Source organism: Telmatherina bonti (assembly GCF_933228915.1).
Source record: "Telmatherina bonti genome assembly, chromosome: 6".
NCBI classification, from domain to species: Eukaryota; Metazoa; Chordata; class Actinopteri; order Atheriniformes; family Telmatherinidae; genus Telmatherina; species Telmatherina bonti.
Window position 1 is genome coordinate 32,409,340 of NC_136624.1, and position 26,609 is coordinate 32,435,948.

Genomic DNA, 26,609 nt, shown 5'->3' on the forward strand with positions numbered 1-26,609 from the left:
CATATTGATCTTAAGTAAAGGAGGAGACCCTTTTTAATTTCATCAGCTATACCAGTAAAAAATTTTGTTGTGGATGTTTTAAATTTAACTTTAGGTGTTGTTCATTTATGAAATATTGTCATTAAAATATTAGTCTTCTTACATGTATGCAACAGAAGGTAAACTGTCAGGTGAATAAAAACTAAACACAGAGTAAAGATCTGCAACCACAGTAATTCAACTGATGACGCAAGAACCTATCACTTTAGAACGAAAGCTTTTCTTACAGGCAACACATACAATGACATGAGAGTTGTAAGATGATGTTTTTTTTTGTTGTTTTTTTTTTTTTAATCAGATGTAAAATATGGAGACAGTACAAAAAAAGTACACCCTTAATGAGCCAATATACATCTTCAAACAATATACATCAACATTGTTTATATACAGAATCTCAACAATGTCCCACTATGTGACTACAATCATGTAACATTACCGAACTCTCTAACTGCACCAAGTCCTCCCCAGTCTGCAGACAGGACCTGTCTATATAGCTGAGAACAGCGGTGGATGTTTAAATTTAATCTGTACACATTTAATCAAACATATAAACCTAACTTCTTCGTACTGTTACAGTTCTTCTGATTTATCAAGTTAAACACTGGAATTAAGATGTTTTAACAGAAAACATTCATTATTAATCTATATTTTCAAGATGAATAGGTTGCGATTGTTCAGAATCATAAACATGCTGTCACTTCATTAATACAATCTACATCCAATAACAGTTCATTGATTAACTTTTTCCTTTTTTTTTTTTCTTTTTACAAAATTGAACTGCATGTTGGCTGGGGACAAAATTACAGCAGATGGTTTACAACAGGTGGAATGTAAAATTTTACCTTTCCATCATATTATTATTACTCATACAGGCTTAGACAGCCTCCACATGAAATAAACATGCACAAGAACACATTAACATCAATATATACAGTACAATAACTCATTCCTACCTCTAAATGTACCTAAGAATATGTTGTACTTAAAATAAAGTTGCACAGATACTGACTGAGGAAGAGTAAACTCATTTGCAAGTACATGAACTGTCCCTGAAAAAATAGGATAGTCTCCACAGTCAAACTGGTGTTACAGCATTCACTTCTCTAAAAAATGCTCCATCTTGGGGTTTATGAAGGAAAAACCAGCAAAAGCAGACTGGTCCATGGAATCGATGAAGTTCTTGTCGCTGTGGGAGAGCCGCGGCTTCTCGCTGAGGAATTCCCGATCAAAGTTACTGCAGTCATTTGGTGCTTTCTGTAATTGAGCACAAACATCTCAGCAAAATGATAAAACAGTGGCAACAGATTACAGTAATATGGAGACGGATCACATGACCCATAGTTTCTAATCATTCTTCATAATCTTCAGCAATAGGCATGGAGCATACCACTTTGGGTTTGAAGGGGGGTTCAATCTCCCTCCTCTCCAAGGCCTGCCAGTTGAGGGTCTTGAAGAAAGGGTGTGATCGGATATTTCCCACAATTCCAAGCCTGCGTGTGGGGTCTCTCTCAAACAACTGTGGGAAAATAGAGTCCATACAGTTTAGGGAAGGATGTTCTAAACACATCAGCTTTTCCCAGTTAAATACAATTCAAAATGTTTGCCTTTATTTTACAACTGGCAAAGACTTTAGTGCATCCATAATTAGGCATGAAAACTTCCGACATGATTTTTTTTTCTCCATAACTCACAATAAACAGTAGGAACTCTCCAACAATAAGGAGTGTTCCCATAAGTTTACTGTAATTTTTGTTCATTGTTTAATGTTTATCTTTTTACTTTACTTCACTTTGCAGCAGCATGTAACATTACTATTATTAATATTAAATACAAGACACAGCTGGTTTATAAGCAAGAATCCCTGATATATGTAAAAAGATCAAAAACTCATTTTTAGTTCATTTGCATTGAATGTTTTATATTTACATCCAGGTGTTTCAGGTTATGTATGTAGTTTTACGGTCAACTGTTGAACTTCTATTTCTACAACAATTTCATACATTTAGTAAAGAAACAGTGACTACGGATGGGCTTTCATGTCTGGAACAGAAAGAGAGGTGGGGTGTAAATGTTTGTTTTATAGTTTTGTTTTTTGTTTGCATTGGGGGGGGGGTGGGGTTGCCTGGATGTGCAAAAGGAGATTATTATGTGGTGTGCGCTTTTAAATGAATACTTTGGTGTGTAATGGATTTATTTTAACATTCAGGAATTGTTTTTATCACGTAAAGCACTTGCTGGTTCCATGAAAAGGTCTTTATAAATGAGGTTTGACTGATTCTACACAAGTTGCTCAAGACAAAAGAGTCATGAGGGTGTCTTATTCTTGACTTTATGTGCATTTTGCACTTAACAATAAAAAAAATAAAAATATATAATATAAATAAAATATAAATTTTATAAATAAAATCCCATTACAACTTTATATTTTAACAAACGCATTCCACATTTCACAGTTCATCGTTCATATGTCACCACATAGGACAGCTTTGAATTCTTTCTTTAGGTTTCTCCAAATAAACCTTCCACCTACAGATCCTCATCCATTGTATTTCACATCAGTAGGTGCCAAATACATCTGTTGCCATTGTAAAATTGCAACATAAAATTTTATTAAACAGCCGTATGGAGCTCATTTATAAGTTTTAATCATGTAACTGCCTACATTGTGGGATGAAATGTAAAAAAAAAAAAAAAAAGTACAAACATGCTCAAGCAGGTCTTTGGCCTCCTTGTTTATCCAGCGCGGGTAGTGAGGAGTGTCCATGCGGATGGATTCAAACAACTCATCCTCATCGTCCCCGTGAAATGGCGACTGACCAATCAGCATCTCGTACAGCAACACCCCAAATGACCACCAGTCAACTGAGAATGAGTATTTCTGTCCCAGCAGGATCTGTGTTTAAACACAGAATCATTAGAAATATTTTACACATGAAGTTAAACACCTGAAAAGAATGATGAAATCAAATAAGCTGCAGAACAAGCCAACATTTTGAACTTTGGAGCATTTTACCTCTGGAGCGATGTAGTCCGGAGTACCGCAGAAAGTTGTGGCACGATTCTCTCCAAACACATTTTCCTTGCACATGCCAAAGTCGGCGATCTTTATGTGTCCCTCGTAATCCAGCATCACATTGTCTAACTTAAGATCTCTATAAACAAAACAATCAAGAGGAAAATTGACAATAAATTTAAGCAGATTTTAGTAAAATTGACTGAACTTGCACTTTCAGGCACCTTTTTTTTTTTTTTTTTTTTTTTTTTTAAAATGAGTTGTACTGTCTTTTAACTCTCTAAAAACTTGTTTTTGTTTGCTCATTTATGCTTATTTAATGTAGTTCCCCTGAGAGTTTTTCCAGCTGAAATAATTCTTGAAATTCCTACTGCATTTGGAAAATGATTCCATCCACTTTAATTATAAAATTAATGTTATTAAATTGAGAGCTGCTGATAGAATTTCCCCCATGAGGATGAATAAAGTATCTATCTATATCTATTTACATCTATCTATAGATATCTATCTATCTATCATTTCATCACCTTATATGCTGTTATGAAATGTTTTTAAGGACCAGAACGCTGCAATTTCTAAATACTAATAAGATGCTGTTCTTGTTGACATACAGTACCAGCCAAAAGTTTGGACACACTTTCTTATTAAACTAATGGGAAAGCCTGTCCAAGTGTTTCACTGGTAGTATGTTGATAATCATTTGAAAAAAGGAAAAAAAAAAAGAAAAAAAAAAAGGTTTTCCGTTCATAGTAGTGTGTTGGTTAGCATCGTTGCTTTAAAGCAAGAAGGTTTCTAATTCAAGCCTCATCTGGAGGGTGGGTGGGGGGTTTGAGTTGGGCTTTCCTGTGTTCTGTGGGGTGTTTTTATGTACCAGTGGTTCTCATTAGGTACTCCGGCTTCCTCACACCGTTCAAAAACATGCATATCAGATTAATTGCTCACTCTAAATTCTCCCTACGGTGAACCAGAGTGGTTGCTTGTCTCTTTACGTTAGCCCTGTGATGGACTCAAAAATTTGTACAGAGTGCACCCTGCCTCTTGCCTGGTCACAGCTGGGACAGGCTCTTGCCCCCCCTGCATCCCTACACTGGTATTAGAGGGTAAAGAAAAGAAGAGGGGATGAAAAATCATCGTCCTGCAAAAATACAAAGCTTTTATGAGAAAGGTATTCAAAAGATAACACATCGCCCAGTCTGTGTTGCCAGAATTTCTAAAGCTTGTACTACTCTCACATTCCTACGTAGCAGCCCACTGGTACATTATTTTCTCCTGAACATCATGTTTGAGCAGCGCCCACAATCACAGTTTTCTTCACAGTCTTTGCTCACAGCTGCATTAGCACACAGTGGAATTTAAAAATCTCGGGAGGGGAAAAAAAAAAAAAAAAAAAAGGAGTCAAAATGTGTGGGATTACGTAACCAAGTCATTTTGGAGACTCTACTAGTTTATTTCTCAAATAAAACATGCAGATGAACTAAGATCACTGGCTGAAAGTGTTTTAAGTGCATATAAAGACAGATGTACTTTATATTTGTGTTCTGACCTGTAGATGATGCCTTTGGAATGCAAGAACTGAAGACCACAAATGATCTCGGCAGAGTAGTACCTGGAAGGACAGATATCAGTCAGTCAGTTCTGATGAGGAGCTGCAGGTCTGCACTCGAGTTATCTCGCTTCATATCTCACAAGTTGGCAGCTGAACACTGGTGTCACTGAAGACTTGTTTCAGCGTATCAGCACTGATCTGAATTATTGAGGAGGACATTTGTATGGAGTAGGAGACAAGTGAATAACACTCTCATAATGTGAAACCCAAGAGCTACTGTGAGCTGAAAGATTAGGCCATCGCTGACCTGCTTCCCTCGCCATGTGTCAGGTGAAACGATTGAGTGCTGAAAGCAGACTGAGTAATCATCAGTCTAACCCCCTTCCCAGTTGTTCACTGTAAATAACCCATTCATGGGGACTGAATAAGCAGCACAGTAGGTTTCGCTTCACATCATTATTCATAACTCCTATGGTTTAAGTTTGACAGTAGAAATGCACAATAAACACCAAAATAAACAGAACAGAAATGAAAATGAAGCCTAGACTGTCGTCCTTAGTTAGAACAAAGAGAAGATCAGCTTTGTGAGCAGTCTTAAAAGGATGGACTACACTCTCCCTGACAGTTTTGCAGGTCAGCAGTATCTGTCTACTGAGTGAACAGGCTTTGTGCTGGGAAAGAGGTCATCTGAAACTGTCCAGTTCAGACATCACCAAAGGAAAAACGTTGCATAACCAGTTAGAAGAGATACTTTCCATCCTTGTGACAGCTTGTGTAGCATCACACAACAAAATAATAATACATAAAAACATAGATACAAAACTGATACTAGAATCCTAAGAACACAACAGTTCTCATTATGCGTGTGAACTGGGTGATACTGGAACAGAGCTTCAGCAACAGGTGAAGCACAACATCCAGGAAAAAAACAGAAGTGCACAAACCAGAAGTTCCATTTAAAGACAATGGACTGGTTGCTGTGACAAGCTACAGCTAAAGGAATAATGCAAATAGAGCACCTCAATGGCAGAAATCTCACTGAGTGACTTTCAGCTGACAACTTTATATCAACAACATGTGGCTTAAAGTATCCTGCTACATGTGCAAAAATGTTCATAAAAATGTTTTGTTTAAAAGGTTAATTCAGTGACAGCGCTAAACAAAAACTGGGTGCTGCAGCTACCAACATTCCCATTAAGCCTTTGAGAAAATGACATTGTGCGAATCCCCTACATTGGAGCACTGCTTCATTCATGTTGAAACACTCCTTCAGGTGGTTTAAGTTTAGAGTCAAGTCTCTAGTAACATAAAATCCAGAGAAGATGCACCACCGAAGCCCATTTGCAAACATAAATGAATACTTTATACCCAATCAGTATACCCAATCAGTCTCGCAGAAGGTAAATGATCCAGGATAAATACAGTCACTGAATGGGGAGTATTTGCCAAAAAAAGATATCAGTGTTTACAAACTAGAGAGTTACTCCTGTCATCACATGAAACCATGACTGAACTAGTAGTTTAACTATAGGAGTGACTGTAACAACTGAGGGCCAGATGTATAAAACTGTGTGTTGTGAAGAACTAAAACTGTGTATGCACAAAGGTGTATATGTGTTGATGCATTATTTTTGCCAGTTTTATTAAGCCGTGCACATGAATAGTTGTCTTTTCTAAACGTCAGTCATTTAAAAAGCATTCATGCACATTAATCTGATTAAACCACAACTAACCATGGCAATGACAGCAAAAGAGACTGACTTAATATGAAACAGAAACCATCACCCATCAGTGAAGATAAAAAAAAAAATCTGATTTAAAAAGTAATGTTGTCAACATTGTTATCAGGTGAACAGAGGCACTCTACAGTTCCTCTTGACATTACTGTGAACCATAAAATATTTACACAAACGCACTGCTGAGGATGAAACCTGCAGATCATAGAAGACCTGACAGCCTCATTTTGGACATTTCTCATTTAAAGAAATACAGTTTTTATATATTAATGCAACAAAAATCTCACATGGCACTCAGACCTACATATTTATATAGTTCTCTTGTTGTATCATCAGAAATGAATGCACTGTATACTTTCTTCTGACCATCACACAGAATAAAATGACTTTTTACCTACTTCAAGCTTGATCTCCAGGTTTAAGGCACCTGCTAAAGACATGTTAGCAGGTTTGTTCATGTGATAACTTTGCAAACTTTAGTTAGGAGTTGAGGTGTCTTTTTTTTTTTTTCTCTCCACATTTTTCACCAGCTTGCCAATGTTATTCTGGAGTAGTTCCCATAGAGTGATAAGAAGTGGGTGGTAATAACTAATACCGCCCTATAAACACATAAAAGCACACAAAGTTTTTCACTCCTTACAAGGCCCGTCTGTATTGAACAAGATCTAATGGATAACGGCCAGGTTTAGTGCTTCTGCCTTCATCACATTGTGTTCAGAAGAAAACCAAAAACAAGACGACAACAACAACAAAAAAAGACAATGTAAGCATGTTCTTTTCTCTACAAGATCACCTTTCAATTGACACACTGATCCAGTTCAAGCGAGTTCTTGAACTTCTACATGACTATCTGTGCACATAAAAAGATGGCAGGTTTGACTCACGTGGCTCGGTATAGTTCAAAGCGTCCTTTCTCCTGAATATGGAACATCAGGTCGCCTCCATTCAGATACTCCATCACAAAGAACAGATGCTCCTGTAGACAAGACTTTATCTTAGGATCAATGGCGTAATTAAAATCAATGCTGCAGAGTAAAATGTGGTTAAAAGAGAGTACCTTTGTCTGGAAGGTGCAGTAAAGGTGTGTGAGGAAAGGGTTTTCCCAGGCTAAAGCCAAGACTCTTTTCTCCACCATAGTACATTCTACATCGTCATCCATTAGCACAACATCTTTCTTCAGAGCCTTCACTGCAAAATACTCTCCATGCCCCTTCAGCTCTGCCAGGAGAACCTTTAAATAATCAAGATAATTGTTAATAAAAATGCATACTGGCTGCAGCTCACTGCTTGACAGAACATCTCTAATGTAAAAGCAACATTATTTCTATAAGAGGTCTACAGTTTCCATTGGTAGTTCACAAAGGTGTAAGATGGAGAATACCTTGCCAAAGCTGCCTTTTCCTAACACCTTGTGGAAGATAAAGTTGTCTACGTTGACGCGGGACAGATGGGTAATACGAGACTGTGGCCGTGGGCTCGACCCTTCCCACAGTCTGCCATAGGGAGAGCCATCTAAAGGGGAAACAAATGACCAGACATGCAGGTTACTAATTCACATAGTTCAAAGCGTTACATTTATATTCTGATCAGAGCCTGTATGAATAAAGTATAAATAAAGTGTGTGTTTAGAAAATCTCACACTGACCACTGATGTCGAGTCCAGCCAGTTTGTTAACTTCATCGTATATTCCTATGTCAGGCAGAGTAGGCAAGTTTGGATCTGAACGGCGAGTGGATGACTTCTGATGGAAGAGATGGAAGTTCATTAATAACCAAAAGCATTCACAGACATACCTTCCCAGCTAGCTGTGGCATTTAGAGAGCAGACACATTTAATTAGGTTGTTTCCTCTTTAACGGTACTGTGACTGTCCCCCCCCCCCAAAAAAAAGGCTTGTACAGACAAAACGAAAGAAACAGTGAATGCCTGAACAAGCCAGTCAGTCAATGTTATAGTGCAAAAAGCTCAAACCAACATGAAAGTTAACACTAAACCACACTTTAAAAAAGAAAAACAAACTTTGGACACATACCACAAGGCTGTACAGTCAAATATTGCTTAACACATTTTTATAACCTCATTGTTAAAAAGAAAATTGTAAATAAAATTTTAAAAAAAGTGTTATGATCATGTTATATTCAGTCTGATTTAGGACTGATTTTATTGTTGGGATGTATTCTTCAAATTATACGGTATCAGTTTTACAATGTGGAAAAGGAACTTAATTGGGAGCATTGTTCAGTTTGCTGCTTTCAACACTGTGATAAAATATGTTTTGAAACTACTTTTCAGCTGTTCTTTTTTGCCACCAACATGATGTTTAAACAATCTTTTTAAATTCTACAGGCTACAAAGTATAGTTTGGATTAATCAATATTATCGGAAAGAATTAAAAGAATTTAGTACTTTTGACCAGATCACACACACATCAGTAAGTGTTTGTAAAGAAAAAGTGAGTCCAGTCCTGAGCTCAGTGCCCTCAGGGGAAAAACTTGCATACGTCTGTGCAGGTGCCGAATTCCCATCAATAGCGACTGGGGCTGGAGTCATTTAAAAAAAAAAAAAAAAAAACCCCACGAGATGCCAATGAGACACTTCCCAGTCGCACTCAAAAGTCTGGCGTTAGTGGGTTATCTGCACCAGTATAAAAAAGGCTTTTGAGAGCAGTTGTGCAATTTCATGCCTGCATTTCTCATCCATTCAAAAGAAACTATATGTATCTTGAATCAGAGTGTAAATATTTTGTTTTAAATTAACTTCAATTGAAATTAAAGTTTTAAAATGAGCTATTAGCCGATCCTGTAATGCCGATGGAGAACCCACGGAAACATTTCATTGGCATTTTCTCACTTTTTGTTATTTTATTTTAATGAACAGCAGCAAAAATCCATCTTGATCAACATCTAAGTAAAGCTTGTTACATACTCCACGAGAAGCAAGAACTTTTTTCTTGTCCTCAAGGCCCAGAGAAGAAAATTACGTCATTTTGTTCTTGCAGACACGGTTGAAGACAGTTAGAGACATCAGGCTGGCAGAACTTTTTTCTTGCGAAGAAGGCTGCGAGAAGTATCATGTGATTGGTCGGATATTTGAGGTGGGTGTTGTTAACACGGAAAAAGCATGAAGCGGAGTTGCCACTTCCGTGTTTTTGCTGTTGCAGGTAAAACGGATTGTTTTGATAAAACAGCTGATCAAGGTGGTGAGAAAGTACGAACATTTTTACATGTGGCATTAATACTTGGACCCAGCCGCGTGCACAACCCGCCCTGCCGCGGACAAAGTTGCTGGTTAAATATGAAACTAGAAAAGCACTCGGAGGGCGGAAACCTCCGCCAAGCACAATGTTAAAGAATCCTTTTAAAAAATTCCTGGATCCAAACGGTGATCCGGATCATCACCCAAACTTAATCAGTTCTTTTTTTCCACATTTCCAACAACTCTTGAAATTTTTATAAAAATCCGTCGGTAACCTTTTGAGTTGTCTTGAGCACAGACGCCTGGAAAAACATAACCTCCTTGGCGGAGGTAAAAGCAGACATCGCCCCCCGCAGTGATCCCTCCCTGCTGCAGACGTGCTTGTCGTGGAGTATGTATGGACCTGAAGAAATATAATTTCTTTCTTGTTCTTGCAGCCTCGAGAACAAGAGCTTCTCGTGGAGTATGTAACAGTCCTTAGTGCAACTCACCTTCAGACAAATCCCTCCTGAAGAGAAAACAATATAATTTATACGAGTATACACGCTGTAAATGTTTCAGCAAAAATATTCCAACAATCTACCTTTGGTAGGCCATGCTAGTACTCATGCCCATTAAAGCCCATAATAATAATGCAGTATGAACAACAGGCGAGGCAGAGGACGCTTAACACCATCGTTATGTATTTACCCACAATGCAGTACCACGCCAAATGCAGGAAGTGACTTTTTTTGTGACTTTGTGTCCACTTCCTGTATTTGGTCTGCTTGAAACGGGCCTAAACCTGCGTTTGTTGGAGGACCTGCTTCTTTGATCCAACTCCGAATTCATATGGCGCATTCACACTTCCTCCTTAAATGAAGCGTACTTTCCAAGCAAACAGACTAGGGTTGTCCATAACTTGTGACAAAGTCCATGAACTCACCTGACTGACTTGTGTTAGTGCTTCAGCTAGTAGTTTCTGATTGATACCACATAGGTTGGCTACTTTATCTTGACACTTGTGATGGACATTCATGGCACAGTCTGCAAAAAAATTAAAACAAGTCCGTCAAATATTAGAGTACACTTATACACCAGAAATCACCTGTTTGATCATATCTGCAATGTACCTTCACACTTCAGGCCCTGTTTAACCAGACCCCACAGCAGGCTTCCACAGTGGTCACAGAAAGTGGGACTCATGTAGTTGTTTATCTTGAAACGGTGTGGCATGTCAATTTTGAATCGTTCCTTCTGGAACTATACAAGAAACAAAAACACAAACCATTTAAGAGCTTATGTATAAGTGCAACAGCCTGGATATTTAATTCAGAACAAGCAACACAAGATGTTTAAATAAGTACTGTTAAGAAAAAATAAAGCCAAAGATGGCAAGAAAATAAAAGTGAGAAAAACCCACACTAAACCACGAAACTTTGGGCATATGGAGGACACTTTTACATACCACAGTATCCCGACTGTTGGCAGCCGTACCGGTACATCTGCCGATGATTTTGTCTATGCATTTCTTGTGAATAGCTGCATTGCATTCTGTGGAAAACAGAAAAAAGGTTAAAGAGAGTTGTGCACTTTGATTCACTGCCTGAGAATATGTCACGCGCACAACAGAACAAAGCAGCAGTATTTATACATGGTCATTTACACATTTTTATACCATCAACACATCAGCCAGCTATTTCAATTATAGCACAAAGCACTGGTTTTTACTTGAGCATTGTACACTTACGTCTGCATTTATAGCCTTGCTTGTTGAGTCCCCTGTGAGACATAGATAGAAGTTCCATTATGTTTCCATTCATATCTTTCTTTCAACATGTGAATGATATTAAGATTCATTACTTATAAGCAATATAAAACTAAGGTGGTCAAATAAATACATACATAAAACTGTTTACTTCAACACTCATCAATATTAAGAATTATTATCTGTTAATGAAAAACTGTTGTCCATAAAGATTAAATAATTTAGTATTGTAATTTTATGAGCATCAGAATATGATAATTATTAATACCAACGGGGACATTTTAAGTTCCTTGGGTTGACAAAGCCTCACTTTGCGGCTGCAGACATGCAGCACCGTCCCTCATCACAGGTGAGTACCATTTAAAGTAACAACACTGAGCTGGCTGCACCACCAGCATAAAACTAAAGTAGCATTATTTGTTATTGTTCTAAGAGCTTCAGAGTTACAACACTTGGTCACATTTTGCAATCATTGTTGGAGGTAAGTGAAGCAGTATTTTACAATAGTTGCACCATTGGGAACTGGGTTGTGCCTTCAGTACATTTTCCTCTTTTTCCCTGATTCATTCTACATTTCAGTCATAAAAAAGAAGAAAAACTGAATGTTTGTTTGTGTGAAGGAAAGCAAAGGGCCCATCTCATAATTAAATGTTTCAGTCATCATCTAGATTGGTCCATCTGGTTTGCAGCTCACCAAAACAGTCCTGAATTAATGTAGCCTGGCACGCCAGACTGGAGCGCTCTGTGTATTCAGTACAGAGCAACTCAGTCTGGAGTCCCTCCCCTTCACGGAGATTCGCATTGGTCTTAAACAAACCGGCCACTCTGATTGCGTCGCTACGTATTCTTCTAAACAGTCAAGAATGATCACGTGCGTAGGGGAAGTTTCTTTCTTTTTGTCACACAATTAGGTTCATAAAGCAACACCGCATCGCCATGTAGCCTCAAGTTTTTACAGCAAAAACGACACAGGTCATTTATGTCTCCTGTACTGCACACCATGTTTATTTTCTTCTGTTGCGTTTGCTCTAACGAACACTTCTGGACATTGTAGGCTGCCGCTTTACTGACGCCACGTCTGCCATTTTTCTGATTGGTTTACTCCGCGCTTGTTCGCCCCGCCCTAAAAATCGGTTGATGGAAGTGAGTCCCCAGACTCAACGTTGGCACAGCAGGAGAGTCTGGCTTGCCAGGCTAGAATTAATGAGGATAAGATGCTAAATCAGCAGGTGAGCATCTAATTCTTGTATAATGAAAAGGTCATGCAGTTTATGAGGTAAAAATATTGCACCATATAACACATGTCTAATATGTGCCAGATAACTGATTTTGCAAAGAATTATTGTGTATAAATAAAATTTTGCTGCCTCACTTGATGAGAGGGAGTCTTAAATAAATCTGAAACCTGACAGAAATTACTGGCCCTTTTAATTACGGTCATATGTTCAGCATTTGAATGGAAGTGTTTATATTTTACATCAACTTATTTATTTCCTGAAATATCTTCCTTTGGGTGAACAGTGTGGCTGTAGAAGCAGAACACAGACTGTTTTCAGCACATTCAGTTGCAAATAACATTTGTTATGCCAGCACACAAACATCCCCATAACATGTTAGTTTGTTTGTAGTCTTCTCTGTGGAGTAAAAATAAGTGTTTCATCTGCATATCAAAATGCCAAATTTCCCACACATATCGGGTAAATCAATAATGCACACACTGAACAGAATTAAGCCCAATATAGAGTCTAATATGATCATAAAGTAAAGCACCGGTGCATGATTGCTGTGCAGAAAGGAGCATAAAAGGACTATTAGTAAGAAGGTAATTTAGTTAAATCCAAAATTATTCTATACTTTTGTTGTGGAAAAAAAATAAAAATCATATGAAAAATACTCAAAGAAACTACGCCTAGTTGATAATTATTTTATCACAAATGTAAACTGAGTAGGCGTGTGTAAATGAGAGATTGGAGTAGGGGCTAAAATTAAATGCTGCACACAGCTGACATTGTGTGGAGAAACTATGCCCATTATCAATAGCAGGAGTAGGTAAATTAAGTCCTTAAGAGCAACAGTTCTGCAAGGTTTATATGTTTCACCGTTTTAATTCACCTGACAGAATAAGTCACTGAGCAGAACTTGATAAGCTGCTGGATCCATTTCATTTGAATTTGATGATAGAGAAGGGACACATTTAAAAGCTGCAACTCTCTAGGAACAAACCTGCCTATCCCTGTCACAAAGCAACAGAGAGTTGGCTATTTGCTGTAAACAGCAACTACTGGCTGAATAATATCTTCTTTTTCTGAGACAAAAGTGGGTCTCAAAACAAAAATTTGAGTTCCTGCCGCCATTGTGGGAATAATAATGAAAAAGCTCCGCGGTTAAGATGCTTATCAACATTTTTAAAAGATCACATCACACATCCTCTCATGCTTGCCTTAAAATTGTCACAAATAGTTTATTAAAAAAAAAAGAAGGGAAAAGACGTTTTAATGGCTCACATTAAAAGAGTGAAGCACTTAAATCTCCTGTCTCAAACAATTTACTTTAAGTATAACTTAAATCTAAAAGACATGTCAAACTGACAGAGGGTTTTATAAGCTGTACAAAAGGTTTTTAATCTCATCATATGTTTCTGGTGTTGTTGGTACTGCAGTTTTTTTGAGCCAGCTTCAGGGTGTGTTAATAGGGCTGAAAGGTAGACTGGACTAACCAGACAAATTCTCTGCACACGGAGCAGAAAGTGGGCTGCCTGAAGAATGTGGCAATGAACTCGTGGTTCTTTATGAAGTGGATCTTGGCCTGCTTGATGGCTCCTCGTCTACGATTGAGGGTAGGAGCCTCTTCCTCCTTTACAGAGTGCTTACTCTCTTTAAGATATAGAGAGACAAACAGATTAGTTATTGTGCAATACTGTAAAAGAAACAAAGGTCAGTACATAGTTAAAAATAAATAGCATTAATGATAATCTGTGGGGTTCCATGGCAAATGTTCATGTCAATGTTTGTGAAGGATCAAATTTATTTGCAAAAGAAAAGATTGAACGGCCAGCCAGTCTGTCTGTAATTGTGAATAACAAGGGTGCTTTTCTGGACTGGTTTGAAGGGAAAAATCTAACTTATTACAACAAAGAAAAAAAAAAACAACAACAGCAAAAATAGAGGTAGGAAAGGAAGAAAATATCTGGCATATGATTTCATTTTACCTGTATCTACATCTTCCAGAAAATACTGCACTGCCATCATCACCTTCCCAGAAGGATGGAGATCCACCTGAACACAAAATGCACAAGGTTAAATAAGACCTCTAGATTTAATTCTAAAGGGACAGAAAAAGTCATTTCATACCCTACCCAGAATTCAGCACGCCCATTGGCTTTCTTGCAGCGCTCAGCGAGGACAGACACTCCGACAGAGACTTCAGCCAACGGCTCCTCGGCTGTTTTCATCAGCAGTACTTCAAGTACTCGACCCTCATAGATATGTGCATCAAAGGAGGATTTCCATGCTGGGTACATAGTGGGCTTCCTCTGAACCAGCGTTTTACCTCGTTCTGATGGGAAAGTGGGAACAAACACGAAGAACAAAAATAGATTTTTGGTGTTTTAGACATAGGAAATTAGATGTGACAACTTCTTGTTTTTCTTTTTACAAAAATGGCAACTTCTTCAAATGGCAGGGCGACCTATGCTGTGAAACAGCTTCTTACCAGTTGTCAACGCTTCCTTCATTTTAATTGCACAGAAGGGGGGGTCAGCCAGAGGGGCCCGGACACCCAGGTCATACGAGTTAAAGGCGATCCTCAAGAAAGGTGCCATGGTGACGAGTACCTGGATCACCTGTTCTCAAAAATGGAGAAGCAGCGTTATGTTGAGGGTGTTAACCTTTTACAGCATGCTAGTTACAGACACAGTTCATCTTGATATCTATTATACAGCTTATGTTGCAATAGCTTACGCAGCTAAACTGTCACCTATAATCTAACAAGTCCATTGTGAAATCAATGAATATCAGATAAAGACAGTAAATCAATTATTTATTAGACAATTATTTTAAACAAATTCACCCTGTGGGACACCTGCACACACACTCAACATGCAGTTTATCTTGTGCCAGAAAGAGCAAATTCTGTTATCGCTGCTGTGAAACTCACAGAGAAAACTGACAGACATTTTACCCCAATCACACCCACATGGAGTACAGATGCAAAATAGTATAATATTTCTTCATTAATATCATTTTGTGTGCTGAGGACTAGATGGCTGCTACAGTCCTCTTTATCCAATTTAAAACTGATTTTTGGACACGTGGATACACAAAAAAGGTTGATTTTAATATGTGTATTTACTACTAAGCATTTTTCTTTCACTTTGAGAAACTTATAAATGTGATATATTAAAAAATAGCATCAAAGATTAAATGTACGCTGACATTAAAACAATGGACAATCAATATCAGCTTCCGTGTCAAACACGAGTTACTACATGCATCATTTGCTGCTTGCATAAGCTTTCATGTGTTCCAGACACAGCCACAACATTTCTGGACCCCCATTAACCTCAGATGCTTGCCAGGCACGCTCAGGATACATGACATTACTGTTCTACTAATTTCACAATACTACCTGTAAATGCACAAAGTCAGACATTTCAGTATCATTGCTTTACTTCTTAAGCTCTTCGGTGTACTCTGTTGCTGGGCATTTTTACTGTGTAGATTACGAAAAGTCCCAGCTGCAACAGTGGAGGTGTTTGCATGTACTTCAAAAGGCAGAACGAGCCTCAACATGTCGCTAATCCAAATACATTCATGCTGTGCTCCACAGTCAGCCTAGATGGCATTCAGATCCCTAAAACTGTAACCACCCACAAGATGGAAAAAAATTTATTTAAAAAAAAAGGAAAACAATCTGTCAAGGAAAAAGTATATGCTTAGAAGGAAGGGTGATGAATGACAATGTTCACCCACTCACTGCTGCTGTTGGTTGTGATGTCATGGTTTTTGGAGTTAATCAATATTAGGCATACTGTGTGATTGAGGGCAGTAATGATTGATTGCCTCTCAAACTATTTGTGTGCAGTTTCTCTTTGTCCCTCCCATCCATCAATATTACTAATCATGCACTCTTCTCTAGGGTACTCTAACTTCAAATTTTCTAGTCAGCGACATATAGTCTACTTCCTCATATTTGAACTAGAAGCACTCACAGTGCGCAGATCTCCAGCAAGGCATTGTAATTTTGTTTTTGAGCTAGAAGCTCTGATGGCAAATTTATCCATCTCCCCGTAGGAAAGAATCCTTTAAAAAATCCTGGATCCAGGTGGTGATCTGGATCACCCTCAAAACCAAATATCTTGTTCCTTTCCATTTTTGAGATTTCCTGAAAATTTAATCAAAATCAATCCATAACATTTTAAATTGTGTTGGTAACAGACAGACAAATGGTCTTTCAGGAGTGTCTTAGCGGAAGATCTTGGCCTACTGGTCAAACAACACTGAACAAGTCACATGATCTAAGCGTAGAGGGGCTTATAACCCAGCTTGAATAGCTCTGCTGCTGGTGGCCTTGCGTTAAGCGTGTAGAACCCCGTAGAAATGGCTGACTTTCAATGAGAGTTTGTACAAGGTTTCAGGTCCTCACTCTAGTAGCTGAAAATTACGCCGTCTGTCAGGGTTGTTACATTGTGGATGCAGTAACTGAGAGGGTCTTCCAGCTGCAGACATTTACAACAAAGTAACAGGATGACAGTTCTGATAAAGTTGGCTGTGATGCTCAGAAAACGTTCCCTGGATTGTTCCGATGAGTTTTCTGAAATTTGCAACTAACCTTCAGAGAACCTTCCCCAAACCCACTGTTTCCATTCCTCTTCTCCCGAGTCTACCACAGCTGCTTCCGGAGACAATTAAGATCCTCTCAGACTGTAGAGCATTGCCAAGCTTCCCTCAATTCTGTCATCATAGAAGTTTTCCTCACTTATAAGGAGACGTATACAGGAAAAAGGAAAATATTTGACTACCCGGTGGTTATTTTGTTTGTCTAATCAATATAGCTCTTTTTGTGAAGTACAAGCAGTCACAACAGGTTCGACTGACTGAATGCAGTGGCCGATCTTTCAGTGCTTCCCCAGCCAATTTGGAGAACCATCTCCTCAGTTTTGTACAATCTATTTTGGCTCTACATCACAAAGTGACATTATCCAGCCATCTATTACCTGTACTTGATTTATCCAATTAAGTGAATAAAAATGACTTGTTTAACAAAACATTACAAAGGGGCATCACAGCTGCTATAACGCTGCTGCAGTTAGCGTCTGATTTGTAGTGTCCAAGGTGCAGAAAGGGCAATTTCACTGCTTTCAGCTTTACCTTTACCACATTAGCTAGTGTATTTATTTTTTAGTAGTCAGAGCCCGAAGACCCATAGAAATAAAGAAATAAAGTAGATCTAACAACTTCAATGAATATCAAATAAATACATATTTTAAAACATCTGTGTACACATTTTGATTTAGAATTTTAGCTTGACCAATAGGCGAGGACCTGTCCCAAGACACGCCTTTAAAGACCACTGCTCTTGTTTACATGATGAGACAAAACTGCTAATAGAAATGTAAAAAGTAGACAGAAATAAATATGACTAGAATAACAGGAAAATGTGAGGTTGGAAATGATATGGATGTAAATATGAATGGATAAAACAAAAAGTGCCAATAAATGACTGAATAAATAAATGTTAGCTTAAAAAAATAATATAGAGAAGATTTATTCTGGGGATAAGATAATGTAAAAGTAAAATACTAAAATAGACTTAGATGTGAAAATAATGGAGTAATTCAACTTTTAAAAGTGCAAAAGAAAATAATGAAACTGAAAAGTACATTGAAATGTTATAGTAGTAGGACAACAAAAGGCTAATTAAACCAGTTGAAATGACAACCAAAATGTAAAATTTATGCAACATTTTCTTTGTTTCTAAAGGAAAAAAAAAAACATTTTTAAACACGTTTTAAAAAAGTAATTGAGTCTTTTCTTTTATGTCTATTCTGTATTTTATTTTTTCCTCATTTGGCAGTTTTGGTCCTCCATACTTGCACAGCAATCTAAGTGTAACTACAACTTCTGGCATTTCCCTGGAGTTTACAAAGTTTTTCTTCATTTAACTGTACTTTAATTGTTCATGTCAACAGTAACAGAATAACAAAGGTTTCTCTTACACAAGTACGGACTCTAACAGTGATGTCAGCTCATGATTTCCAGTGTAATTAATGACTTTAGTCCGTTCATCTGATTTACTGAAGACAACAACGGATGTGGCTGATTGTCACTTGGTTGAACGCAGATGTCACCTTGTGTGACTCACACAACAGCTTGCCGTCAGATTTTCTTATGACAAATGTTTTTACACCCCCGAACATGCTTTTCAGACCCGCGTTCAGATCTGTCATCATAGTCATAAACCACATATCCCGTTACATAAACCTGTTTACCAATCAGTTAACCAGCAGACGATTTTGACCGAAATAAAGCGATTGTCAGTATGAACCAGTGTTTAATCACACGCTCCCTGTCAACATGTGTTTATTCTTTTCTCTTCAAACCTTCTCGGTTGACCCGCAACGCCATCAACTTTAGCAGATTGCGGGGTTTTTTTGTTTTTTGTATTATTAGTATTATTATTATTATTATTATTATTATTATTATTTCGTGATAATAAATTATAAGCCGACACGAACCACGCGAAAAAGTTAATGACAAATAGCTTTCTTGCAATAAAACCAATGTGTTAACACATTGTTACTGCGATTTAGCAACGAAATGCGCACACACAGCCTAAAGAAACAGCTAATTTAGCGTAGTTATAAGCAATCACGTAAATGTTAGTTTGTTCCCCCAAAGATAATAGAAGTAGTAGAAGAAGAAGAAAGATGTATGACTTTGCGGAGTTGGAGGGGGGGGGGGGGTTGTCTTGGAAGAGCCTTCCGTAAAAACGCCACGGTCAAAGACTAAAACTCTTAACAAAGTACCGCTAAAAAGGGTAAAATGGCAGTCTCACCTCGTCTTGCAAAGTCAGCGCTGACTGTTTCTCCCTTCAACCCAACGAAAGAAAGTTAGCTACCCCCCTTTTTTCTTCTTCTCCTTTTTTTCACTCTGTGATTCCGTCGATTGAGGAAGTGTGGCGCGCGCTCGCGGAGGCTTTCCCTGCAGGCTGTGACGTTTACCTGGTATGCACACGCGTACACGAGACACGCGGGGCGTTTCTATGCCCCGCTGCTGGCGGCGCAGTCCATCCTGTTGCCCTGATTGAGGTGAATGATGTTTCAGTCACATATTTTACTCACAAACTACACTGTCTGGTTGCTCAAATGTAAAGTTCAGAAATGCTCCCCTAATTTGATCTCTTTAAAAAAATTAAAAAAAAAAAAATTAAAAAAAAAAGAACTCAAACTATATGCAAAATCTTTGAATTGTTTGGAAAACCCCATAGCTCAAAAAATGTATTCCTATTTACATGATATTCCCTTGGACTCAATGGTCTCAGACTGAAGTCTTATTACCTTTTGCAATGTTTTGCCTCATTTTTGCACTTTTGATTTGTTTATTTATTTTAATGTATTGCCCGAACTTTTCACAATTGTTCCCTTATTTCAAATGTTACAATTGTAAAAGCGAAGCCATGTTTGTTACCGGTATATTGCATATATTCACCTGTATGTGAGTTATCCAAAAAAAAAAAAAAATGTTGAAGTTTTTCTGTGTTCATTTTCCATTTTTGCCTCCTGGGTGTTGGTGTGAGCTCATCCCTGCAAACCTGTTGATCACCCTGGTTGGAAACAAAGAAAGAAGAAAAAAAAACAGCTTAGATGACTGTAACTTCACCTAAACATCTGCATTGCTGGCTAGTGTGCCCTAGATTATGCCCTGGAAGAGGTTTTTTTTTTGGTTTTTTTTTGTTCTTGTTTCACTAGAAGGGTTTGCATGGCAAGGGGGGTGGGGGGGAGAGTCACGTGGCTGTAAGCTGCAGAGTTAGTTCTTTTTAAGGGTTAAGCAGGAATGTTTTTTTGGTGAGGAGGTGGTGGATTTTCTCCTGCAGCCAGGGTATATTGTTTTCTTTAAACTAGCTCATGCACTCCAAATTATCCATATTCTTTATTTGTCTCCAGCCTGTATCCACCCCCTCACTCTCTCGCACACACGCACATACATACACACAACTAAATATGTACACATACGTTCAAATGAGCAAGAGAGAAAGCTGATTTCTGCCAAGTGAGCTATTTTGATCTGATCTGGAAAAATATTGGATTAAATGAAAAGGGACCAAAATAAGGAATGACAAATACCTCCAGGATGAATAACAATTAGGCACATTTTGCAATGAGCTGCATTTGCTGCTCTGAGTTCATACAATATACGATTGAACCTGGTATAAAAAGGCTAACAGGGTGCAGGTGTGCCAGTATTCCCCTTTCTTAGAACTTGCATAACAGTCAGGTTCTTACTCATAGCAGACACAGGAAGTCTGCAGTGGAGACTAGGTGTGTGCGTGTGCTAAAAACTTTTCTGGCTCTGACACGCCTTCTCAAGGAATCGGCTTCTTCTTTTCTTCTTCTTCTCTTGCACACACCCACACATTCATCCATACATAGCCACTGTCATGATCCACCGTGGGATGCACAGGCTGGAGAACAGGCGGATGTTAAATCCAGCATGCAGAGACTGGAGAGAGACTGATGAGCTACATAGAAACTCCCTGTGCAATGAGATAATGCATTTGGCTCTGAGGGCTGTTGGACGGTTTAAGATGAGCTCGCTTACATATAGTTTGACAGTAAGAATAAGTGATAATATTATTTTTTAGGATTGTATAAGCATAAGTTGTTTAAACAAAGGAAGAAATATTTGCTGTGGGTTTCTATGTTTAAGTTGAGCTTCTGATCTGATCTAAGATTGTGGGTTGCAACATAGGACAGTACTTTGTAGTAGGTTTTGCAATTTAAAAGATTCAATGATATTTAGTCTTGCTCAAAGTGCCTGCAAGTGTGAAAGCTTTTTTTTTTTTATATGTGTGTGTGTAAAAAACTCCTCCCTCACCCAACCCTCCCATCTCCCCAGGGTAGGGCGGGTGGCTGTTCATCTCTCAAGCTCGGGTTCTCTATCAGAGTCCTGGGAGCACTTTTCTGGCCGGATATTCAGATGTCTCACCAGGTATCTGTTGGAGCCACTTCTCCAGTGTGGGGGGCACGGCCCCCGGTGCTCCGATCACTATGGGTACTACTGTTGCTTTCACCTTCCAGGCCTTCTCCAGTTCTTCCTTGAGGCCTTGGTACTTCTCCAGTTTCTCATGCTTCTTTTTCCTGATATTTCCACCACTGGGGATGGATACATCGACGGCTTTCCTCTGCTGCTTATCTATGATCACTATGTCCGGTTGGTTGGCCACCACCATTTTATCTGTCTGGATCTGGAAGTCCCAGAGGATCTTAGCCCTCTCATTCTCCACCAACTTGGCACTGGGGACCATATATATATATATATATATATATATATATATATATATATATATATATATATATACATATATACAGTAACAAAAACTGAAAACAAAAACTTGAATGGATTTTATACAAATAAAAAATAGAAAGGATGTTTCTCATTGAATGGGTAGAGTGGTCATGAAACCCAAAAATCATCAATCTTGTCTCTGACTCCTTCATCTGCTAATATCTGCAGCAGTGATCAACATTGATAAGGTCATTAAAATTGATCCAACACAATTCACAGGGAAAAGTACATTGAACTTCTTGAATGACCAGCTCATTTGAAGGTGAAATTAGAATCAGACATTTTTTTTGTCAATTTAATGGCAATCAGATGTGAGTGGGCGCTCTGTTTTATTTTAAGAACAGATTCACAGAGCTCCACAGTGCTTGTCTCTAGAAGTATAGGCTACTATGGCTGAAACAAACATTTTTTTTTGTCTGGCTGTTTGCTGAGGATTTCACAAGGAAACAGTTTATTCTCATAATTTTCCCAAAAAAATGTAAAATAAAAACTCTGGAGAATTTCAGACTCCACTCATCACTCTGACTGTTTCAATGTCGGAAACTAAGATCATCATTTGCTTCACCTTGAGCAGTCGATCAACAGCAATCACCCCATCAGCAAGGTGTGTTCCCGTCTTCTAGAGGCTGGAAGATCTCAAAGTAACTTTAAGGCTACCAAATAGTTCTCTCTTTTTGCCTGATGTTAAAATTCAGATATCAACCTGACTGAACAATAATGGTCCTGCAATGCCTGGCAACCCATCCAGAATATACTTCACCTCTTGTCTGCTAATTGTGGGGATAGGCTCCAGGTTTACCGCAACCCTGAATTGGACTAAGTGGTTTGGAAGATGGATGGATGGATGGATGGATGGATGGATGAGCAACAATGGTGAGCATGGCCAGGACTACAAGGAGAAAACCACTACTCACAAAGATATGTTTCAGAGTTTTCCCACCACATTCCAGACATCCATAGAGGCTGTTTTTAGGGCTAAATCTGTCAGTTCATCTAAAAAAATAAAAGAAAAGAAAAATAAGTTTGCTATTAAAATTTGTGGTATAAAATATTTTGAATTATTTCGCATGAGCTTTATTTTGTAAACTGTTTACTTTCTGAACATTGATTTATCGAAAAAGCCTGAAAGGACACGTTTTCTTACTTATGTAAAAAAAAATGTCCTCACCTTCCTCAGTTACCCATGTAGCATGGGTGGTATAGTGGTTAACTCTCTTGTTCAGCGAGTCGCTGATTTGAAAAAGCTTTGGCTTTTTTCTGTGTGGTGAAAATGACATCTTTTCTTTCACTATTCAACCAAATCATAATGTTGAATAATCTTTTCAACAGACTTGTGCTGGGTGGGGTTTGTTGAAGAAATAAAGACAAACTATCACAAATAACACCAAAGCCTGGGAGAAGGCCGAGCATTATTTGATGGTTGTCTTCTGGCCTCTACAGAACTCATAAGTTATACTTTCTAACATATTTACCAAAGTTCGGGGATACAGAGGACACTTGTTTGATGTGTGTGTTTGACAATTCTATATGATTGTGTGTCTAGAAATTGCCAACAAATCCATAATGTGTGTAATAATATTGTATCGTTGCTAGATCTGCATAAAACATACTATAAAAAACAAAAGTTTGTCATTTTAGTAAAGATTTTGTGCCTTAGTGTTTCTTTAACTGGAGTAGTGACTTTTTAAAAGTCTCTGGTTGTTGCTTGGCAACTGTTCACAGCTAAGAAACAAACTTTTACATAACCTTGAGATCGCAGTTGTGGGTCGGCAGAGGTTTTGGAGCACATTATTTATTAGCTATGAGTGGAAATAGAGTGGTAGTTTCCCACTGCTTTCACATTTCATGCTGGGCAAGATAACAAGCAGATGTGTCAAGTTTAAAAGAAATTGAGACGTATAGAAGTGATGTCCGTCTTGTCATTAAATTAACAATAAGAAAGTTAAACAGTTAAATATTTAAGATTTGTGCTTTAATATTTTACTTTGTTTTCAAATTACTTGAGATGGCTTTGCCTCAGAAAGATGTACATTGCCTCAGTGATAGCAACTGGTCCTGCTGAGAAGTGTTTACACCTCTCTCTCTGAAGATACTTGCTGGTGACAGAATAATTTAAAAGGGAAGGTTGGAAAAAAACAGTGCAGACACCATGTTTAGGGAACAGGGATAATAAATGTCTGTGGTGCAGAGTGTGCTGAATGCTGTGTGTTCTTCGCTGTTTGTCCTGTTGAGGGAGAGTGGGCTATTTAAAGATTTCGGGGAGGTGGAATAGGTGTAACATTGACTTGGCAGTGTAGGCTGCAAAAAGTTTGTAAAGTGGGACAAAAGAGTGTGTCCCTCAGTACTTCCAGGTTCGCTTGTCTTCTTTCCCTCTCTCTCTGGACTTCTCAAGGATGCAGAGAAAAAAATAGCAAAGTGAAAACCCAGAAAATGTCAAGTGGACTGAACTGTTAATCATAAAGCCGTTGTTAATATCCAGCTATTGCATAATGAACTGATCATTTTCCCCTGAGGATATGTTGCCCACACAGAAGTGTGAAAGATGAAAAGCCACGTTGTGGTGCGTTTAAATGCTGCATTGTCCTCTCACACTAACACTGATGGGCTGAGTGTGTCATTTTGAGTTTGTCACTAAATAAAACTGCTGTATGATGAGTAAAAAAGCCACAGAGGAGGAAGTCAAGCTCAGAGCATATACTACCAGTCCAAAAATTTAATGGGAAAGTGTGTCTAAATATTTGACAGGTTGTGTATTTCAACCTTTTTAGCAACAGCTGTTAATGATTCCTGAGGCCTCGCACATATAACAGCGCTGAGTGCATATGACCTTATTGAGTAGGCTGTGTGAACGATTGATTATTTGTTACTCTGCATTGCTCCTGCCTGCGGCCATGTAGAAGAAAGACTGGATTATGACACTGCTTCTGATGCACTGTAAAAGGAATCCTATCACACCGAGCACACAGAAAGCTCTCATCATGTGTTTTGATAGTTAATTAGAGCGCCAAGCAACAGCAAACCAAGTTACAAACCCAATGGCAGCTAACATAGGCAAAAAGGCTCTTTCATGCATGAATTTGGCATGAAAGAGTAGTTTTTACCACAGAAACTGTTTACTTGTGTTAATTGATCATAGTGCAATTTAATAGGCTAAAACCACAACTCCCAGTTTGATGAGTTTTTCCATTTGCAAAAGTGCACTCAACCACAGACATTAAGAGATGCATTAAATGATTAACTGAGGAGGATGCAGGTGCATCAAGTGGAGGAGGATTTAATTGATAAATTGTCATTTGTGGTTTTTGTCATAACAGGCAGTGACACGAGCTAAAAAAGGCGCAATGGAGGAAAGCATCAGCAGAGGAAGAAACCAGAACTGGGGCTGGAAAGGAAAGGAAAAGCAGAGTGATGAATCGTCTGTCCTCTATCTAGGACGAGGTGTCTGCAACTTTTCGACAGGCCTAGAAAGCAAACTTTGAGCCTTATATTATTCTGGGTCAGGCAGCCTCGGGGGGGATGAGAAGCAGAGCAGGCCTGGCCTTCCATTGGCCGAACAGCACTCCGGTCTGCTTATCACACAGCCCCCCTCCCAACAACTCATAATGTGATCTGAAACATTTGCCTGCTTGATGTTTCATCCCAGCAGGCACCCATGAAGTGTGTGTTATCACAGACACAAAAGTATGGGGGGTCCCACAAATAGAGCACAAAGTGGTCTGTTGTATGTGCAGCACCCCATCAACAAGGACAGAGACAGGAAGTGGCTGAATGCCTGCTGCACAGTACTGGATGTTTTGTCCACCTGCCATCTAGAGGACATGACGGGAATTAAAACACTGACGCGGCCTGTTTCCATCACTGCAGCCTCTTTTACTTTTTTTTATTTAAATTTATCAGAAATCATTAAATACAGTACAAGGTCCAAGACACTGTTATGTAGCTGTGTACAATCAGTAATGTTTCAATTTCACATATTTGAATCCATCCTTCTGTGCACAGACAGATGAGTTTTTACACAAATACGAGTTTACATTGCACTTAGGTAAGGATTTAAAACAATAATGTCCACATTTCCCAGTAGCAAGTACACAAAGTGTAGTAACTGAAGTTTTTTCACCTCGCTGATAAAGTACACCAATTCCTTTTACTGTTCATGCTTTTTTTTTTTTTATATCAGTGCAAATAGAAACTACTGAATCACTGGCAGAGGCATCTTTAGCAATACTTTGCACAGCAAAGCAACAGACTCTTTTATATATTTACTAAATTATTCTTTATCAGTCTGTGCTTTTAAATCTCAGACACAGATATGCTGTAATTCAGTCAAAGAGCACATGTTAAAATTAAGGCGAGACTAATAAAAACAAATGACGAGGCCATTCCAGGTATGGAAATGAATGAGTGAGGCATTTGTTCATAGCTGCAAGAGTGAAAATGTATTTTTGTTCATAAAAAAACCCAAAACAGGTTATAATACTTAACACATCCTAAATATATTACATGTGTATAACAAATTTATTTTCCAAAAGGTGAATTTGATCCATGATCTTTCAATTGAATGGGAGGAAAATCACTGATTAGTCGTTGAAGGAATTCCAGGTCATGTTCATGTAATGTTCCACCCTGGCAGGTATCTGGGCCAGCGCTCTCAGCGTTGCACCTGCTGTAACATCAGGCGGGGGACCTCAGAGGTTGACAAAGTAGGTGATTGTGTCCGCTCTCAGAACAAAATGTCCTCTTCTCTTTCAGTCCAGCTCTCGGCAAGTTG

At 38.4% G+C, this 26,609-nt stretch overlaps 2 protein-coding genes across 3 annotated transcripts in view; both read right to left on the bottom strand.

Moving 5' to 3' along the window:
• Nucleotides 1-340: 340 nt before the first annotated feature.
• On the bottom strand, nucleotides 341-19,431 carry prkcda (protein kinase C, delta a). Its single transcript, XM_079242662.1, has 18 exons — nucleotides 19,332-19,431; nucleotides 14,988-15,117; nucleotides 14,632-14,831; nucleotides 14,485-14,551; nucleotides 13,993-14,149; nucleotides 11,259-11,290; nucleotides 10,977-11,062; nucleotides 10,642-10,771; nucleotides 10,455-10,555; nucleotides 7,980-8,076; nucleotides 7,716-7,846; nucleotides 7,392-7,565; nucleotides 7,219-7,310; nucleotides 4,596-4,658; nucleotides 3,053-3,191; nucleotides 2,744-2,932; nucleotides 1,427-1,555; nucleotides 341-1,293 (listed from the first exon to the last, which is right to left on the bottom strand). The coding sequence occupies exons 2-18, from the start codon at nucleotides 15,094-15,096 to the stop codon at nucleotides 1,135-1,137; spliced, it is 2,055 nt and encodes a 684-aa protein (XP_079098788.1). The 5' UTR covers nucleotides 15,097-15,117; nucleotides 19,332-19,431; the 3' UTR covers nucleotides 341-1,134.
• Nucleotides 19,432-25,841: 6,410 nt separating this feature from the next.
• The window catches only part of fgd5b (FYVE, RhoGEF and PH domain containing 5b), a 26,034-nt gene continuing 25,266 nt past the window's right edge, over nucleotides 25,842-26,609 (bottom strand). For both annotated transcript variants that reach the window (XM_079241590.1, XM_079241589.1), the window contains exon 21: nucleotides 25,842-26,609. This exon is cut by the window's right edge and continues 152 nt beyond it. The gene's annotated coding sequence lies outside the window, so the exon portion shown is untranslated.

What these genes read in the sequence shown, in the direction of transcription:
- prkcda (XM_079242662.1), bottom strand. Translation starts at nt 15,096, where the DNA reads ATGGCACCTTTCTTGAGGATCGCCTTTAACTCGTATGACCTGGGTGTC. An exon ending in GAAGGAAGCGTTGACAACTG is followed by an intron (nt 14,832 to 14,987) that starts GTAAGAAGCTGT and finishes CTTTCCCATCAG; the next exon opens with AACGAGGTAAAACGCTGGTT. An exon ending in GAAAAGGCAGCTTTGGCAAG is followed by an intron (nt 7,566 to 7,715) that starts GTATTCTCCATC and finishes GATTATTTAAAG; the next exon opens with GTTCTCCTGGCAGAGCTGAA.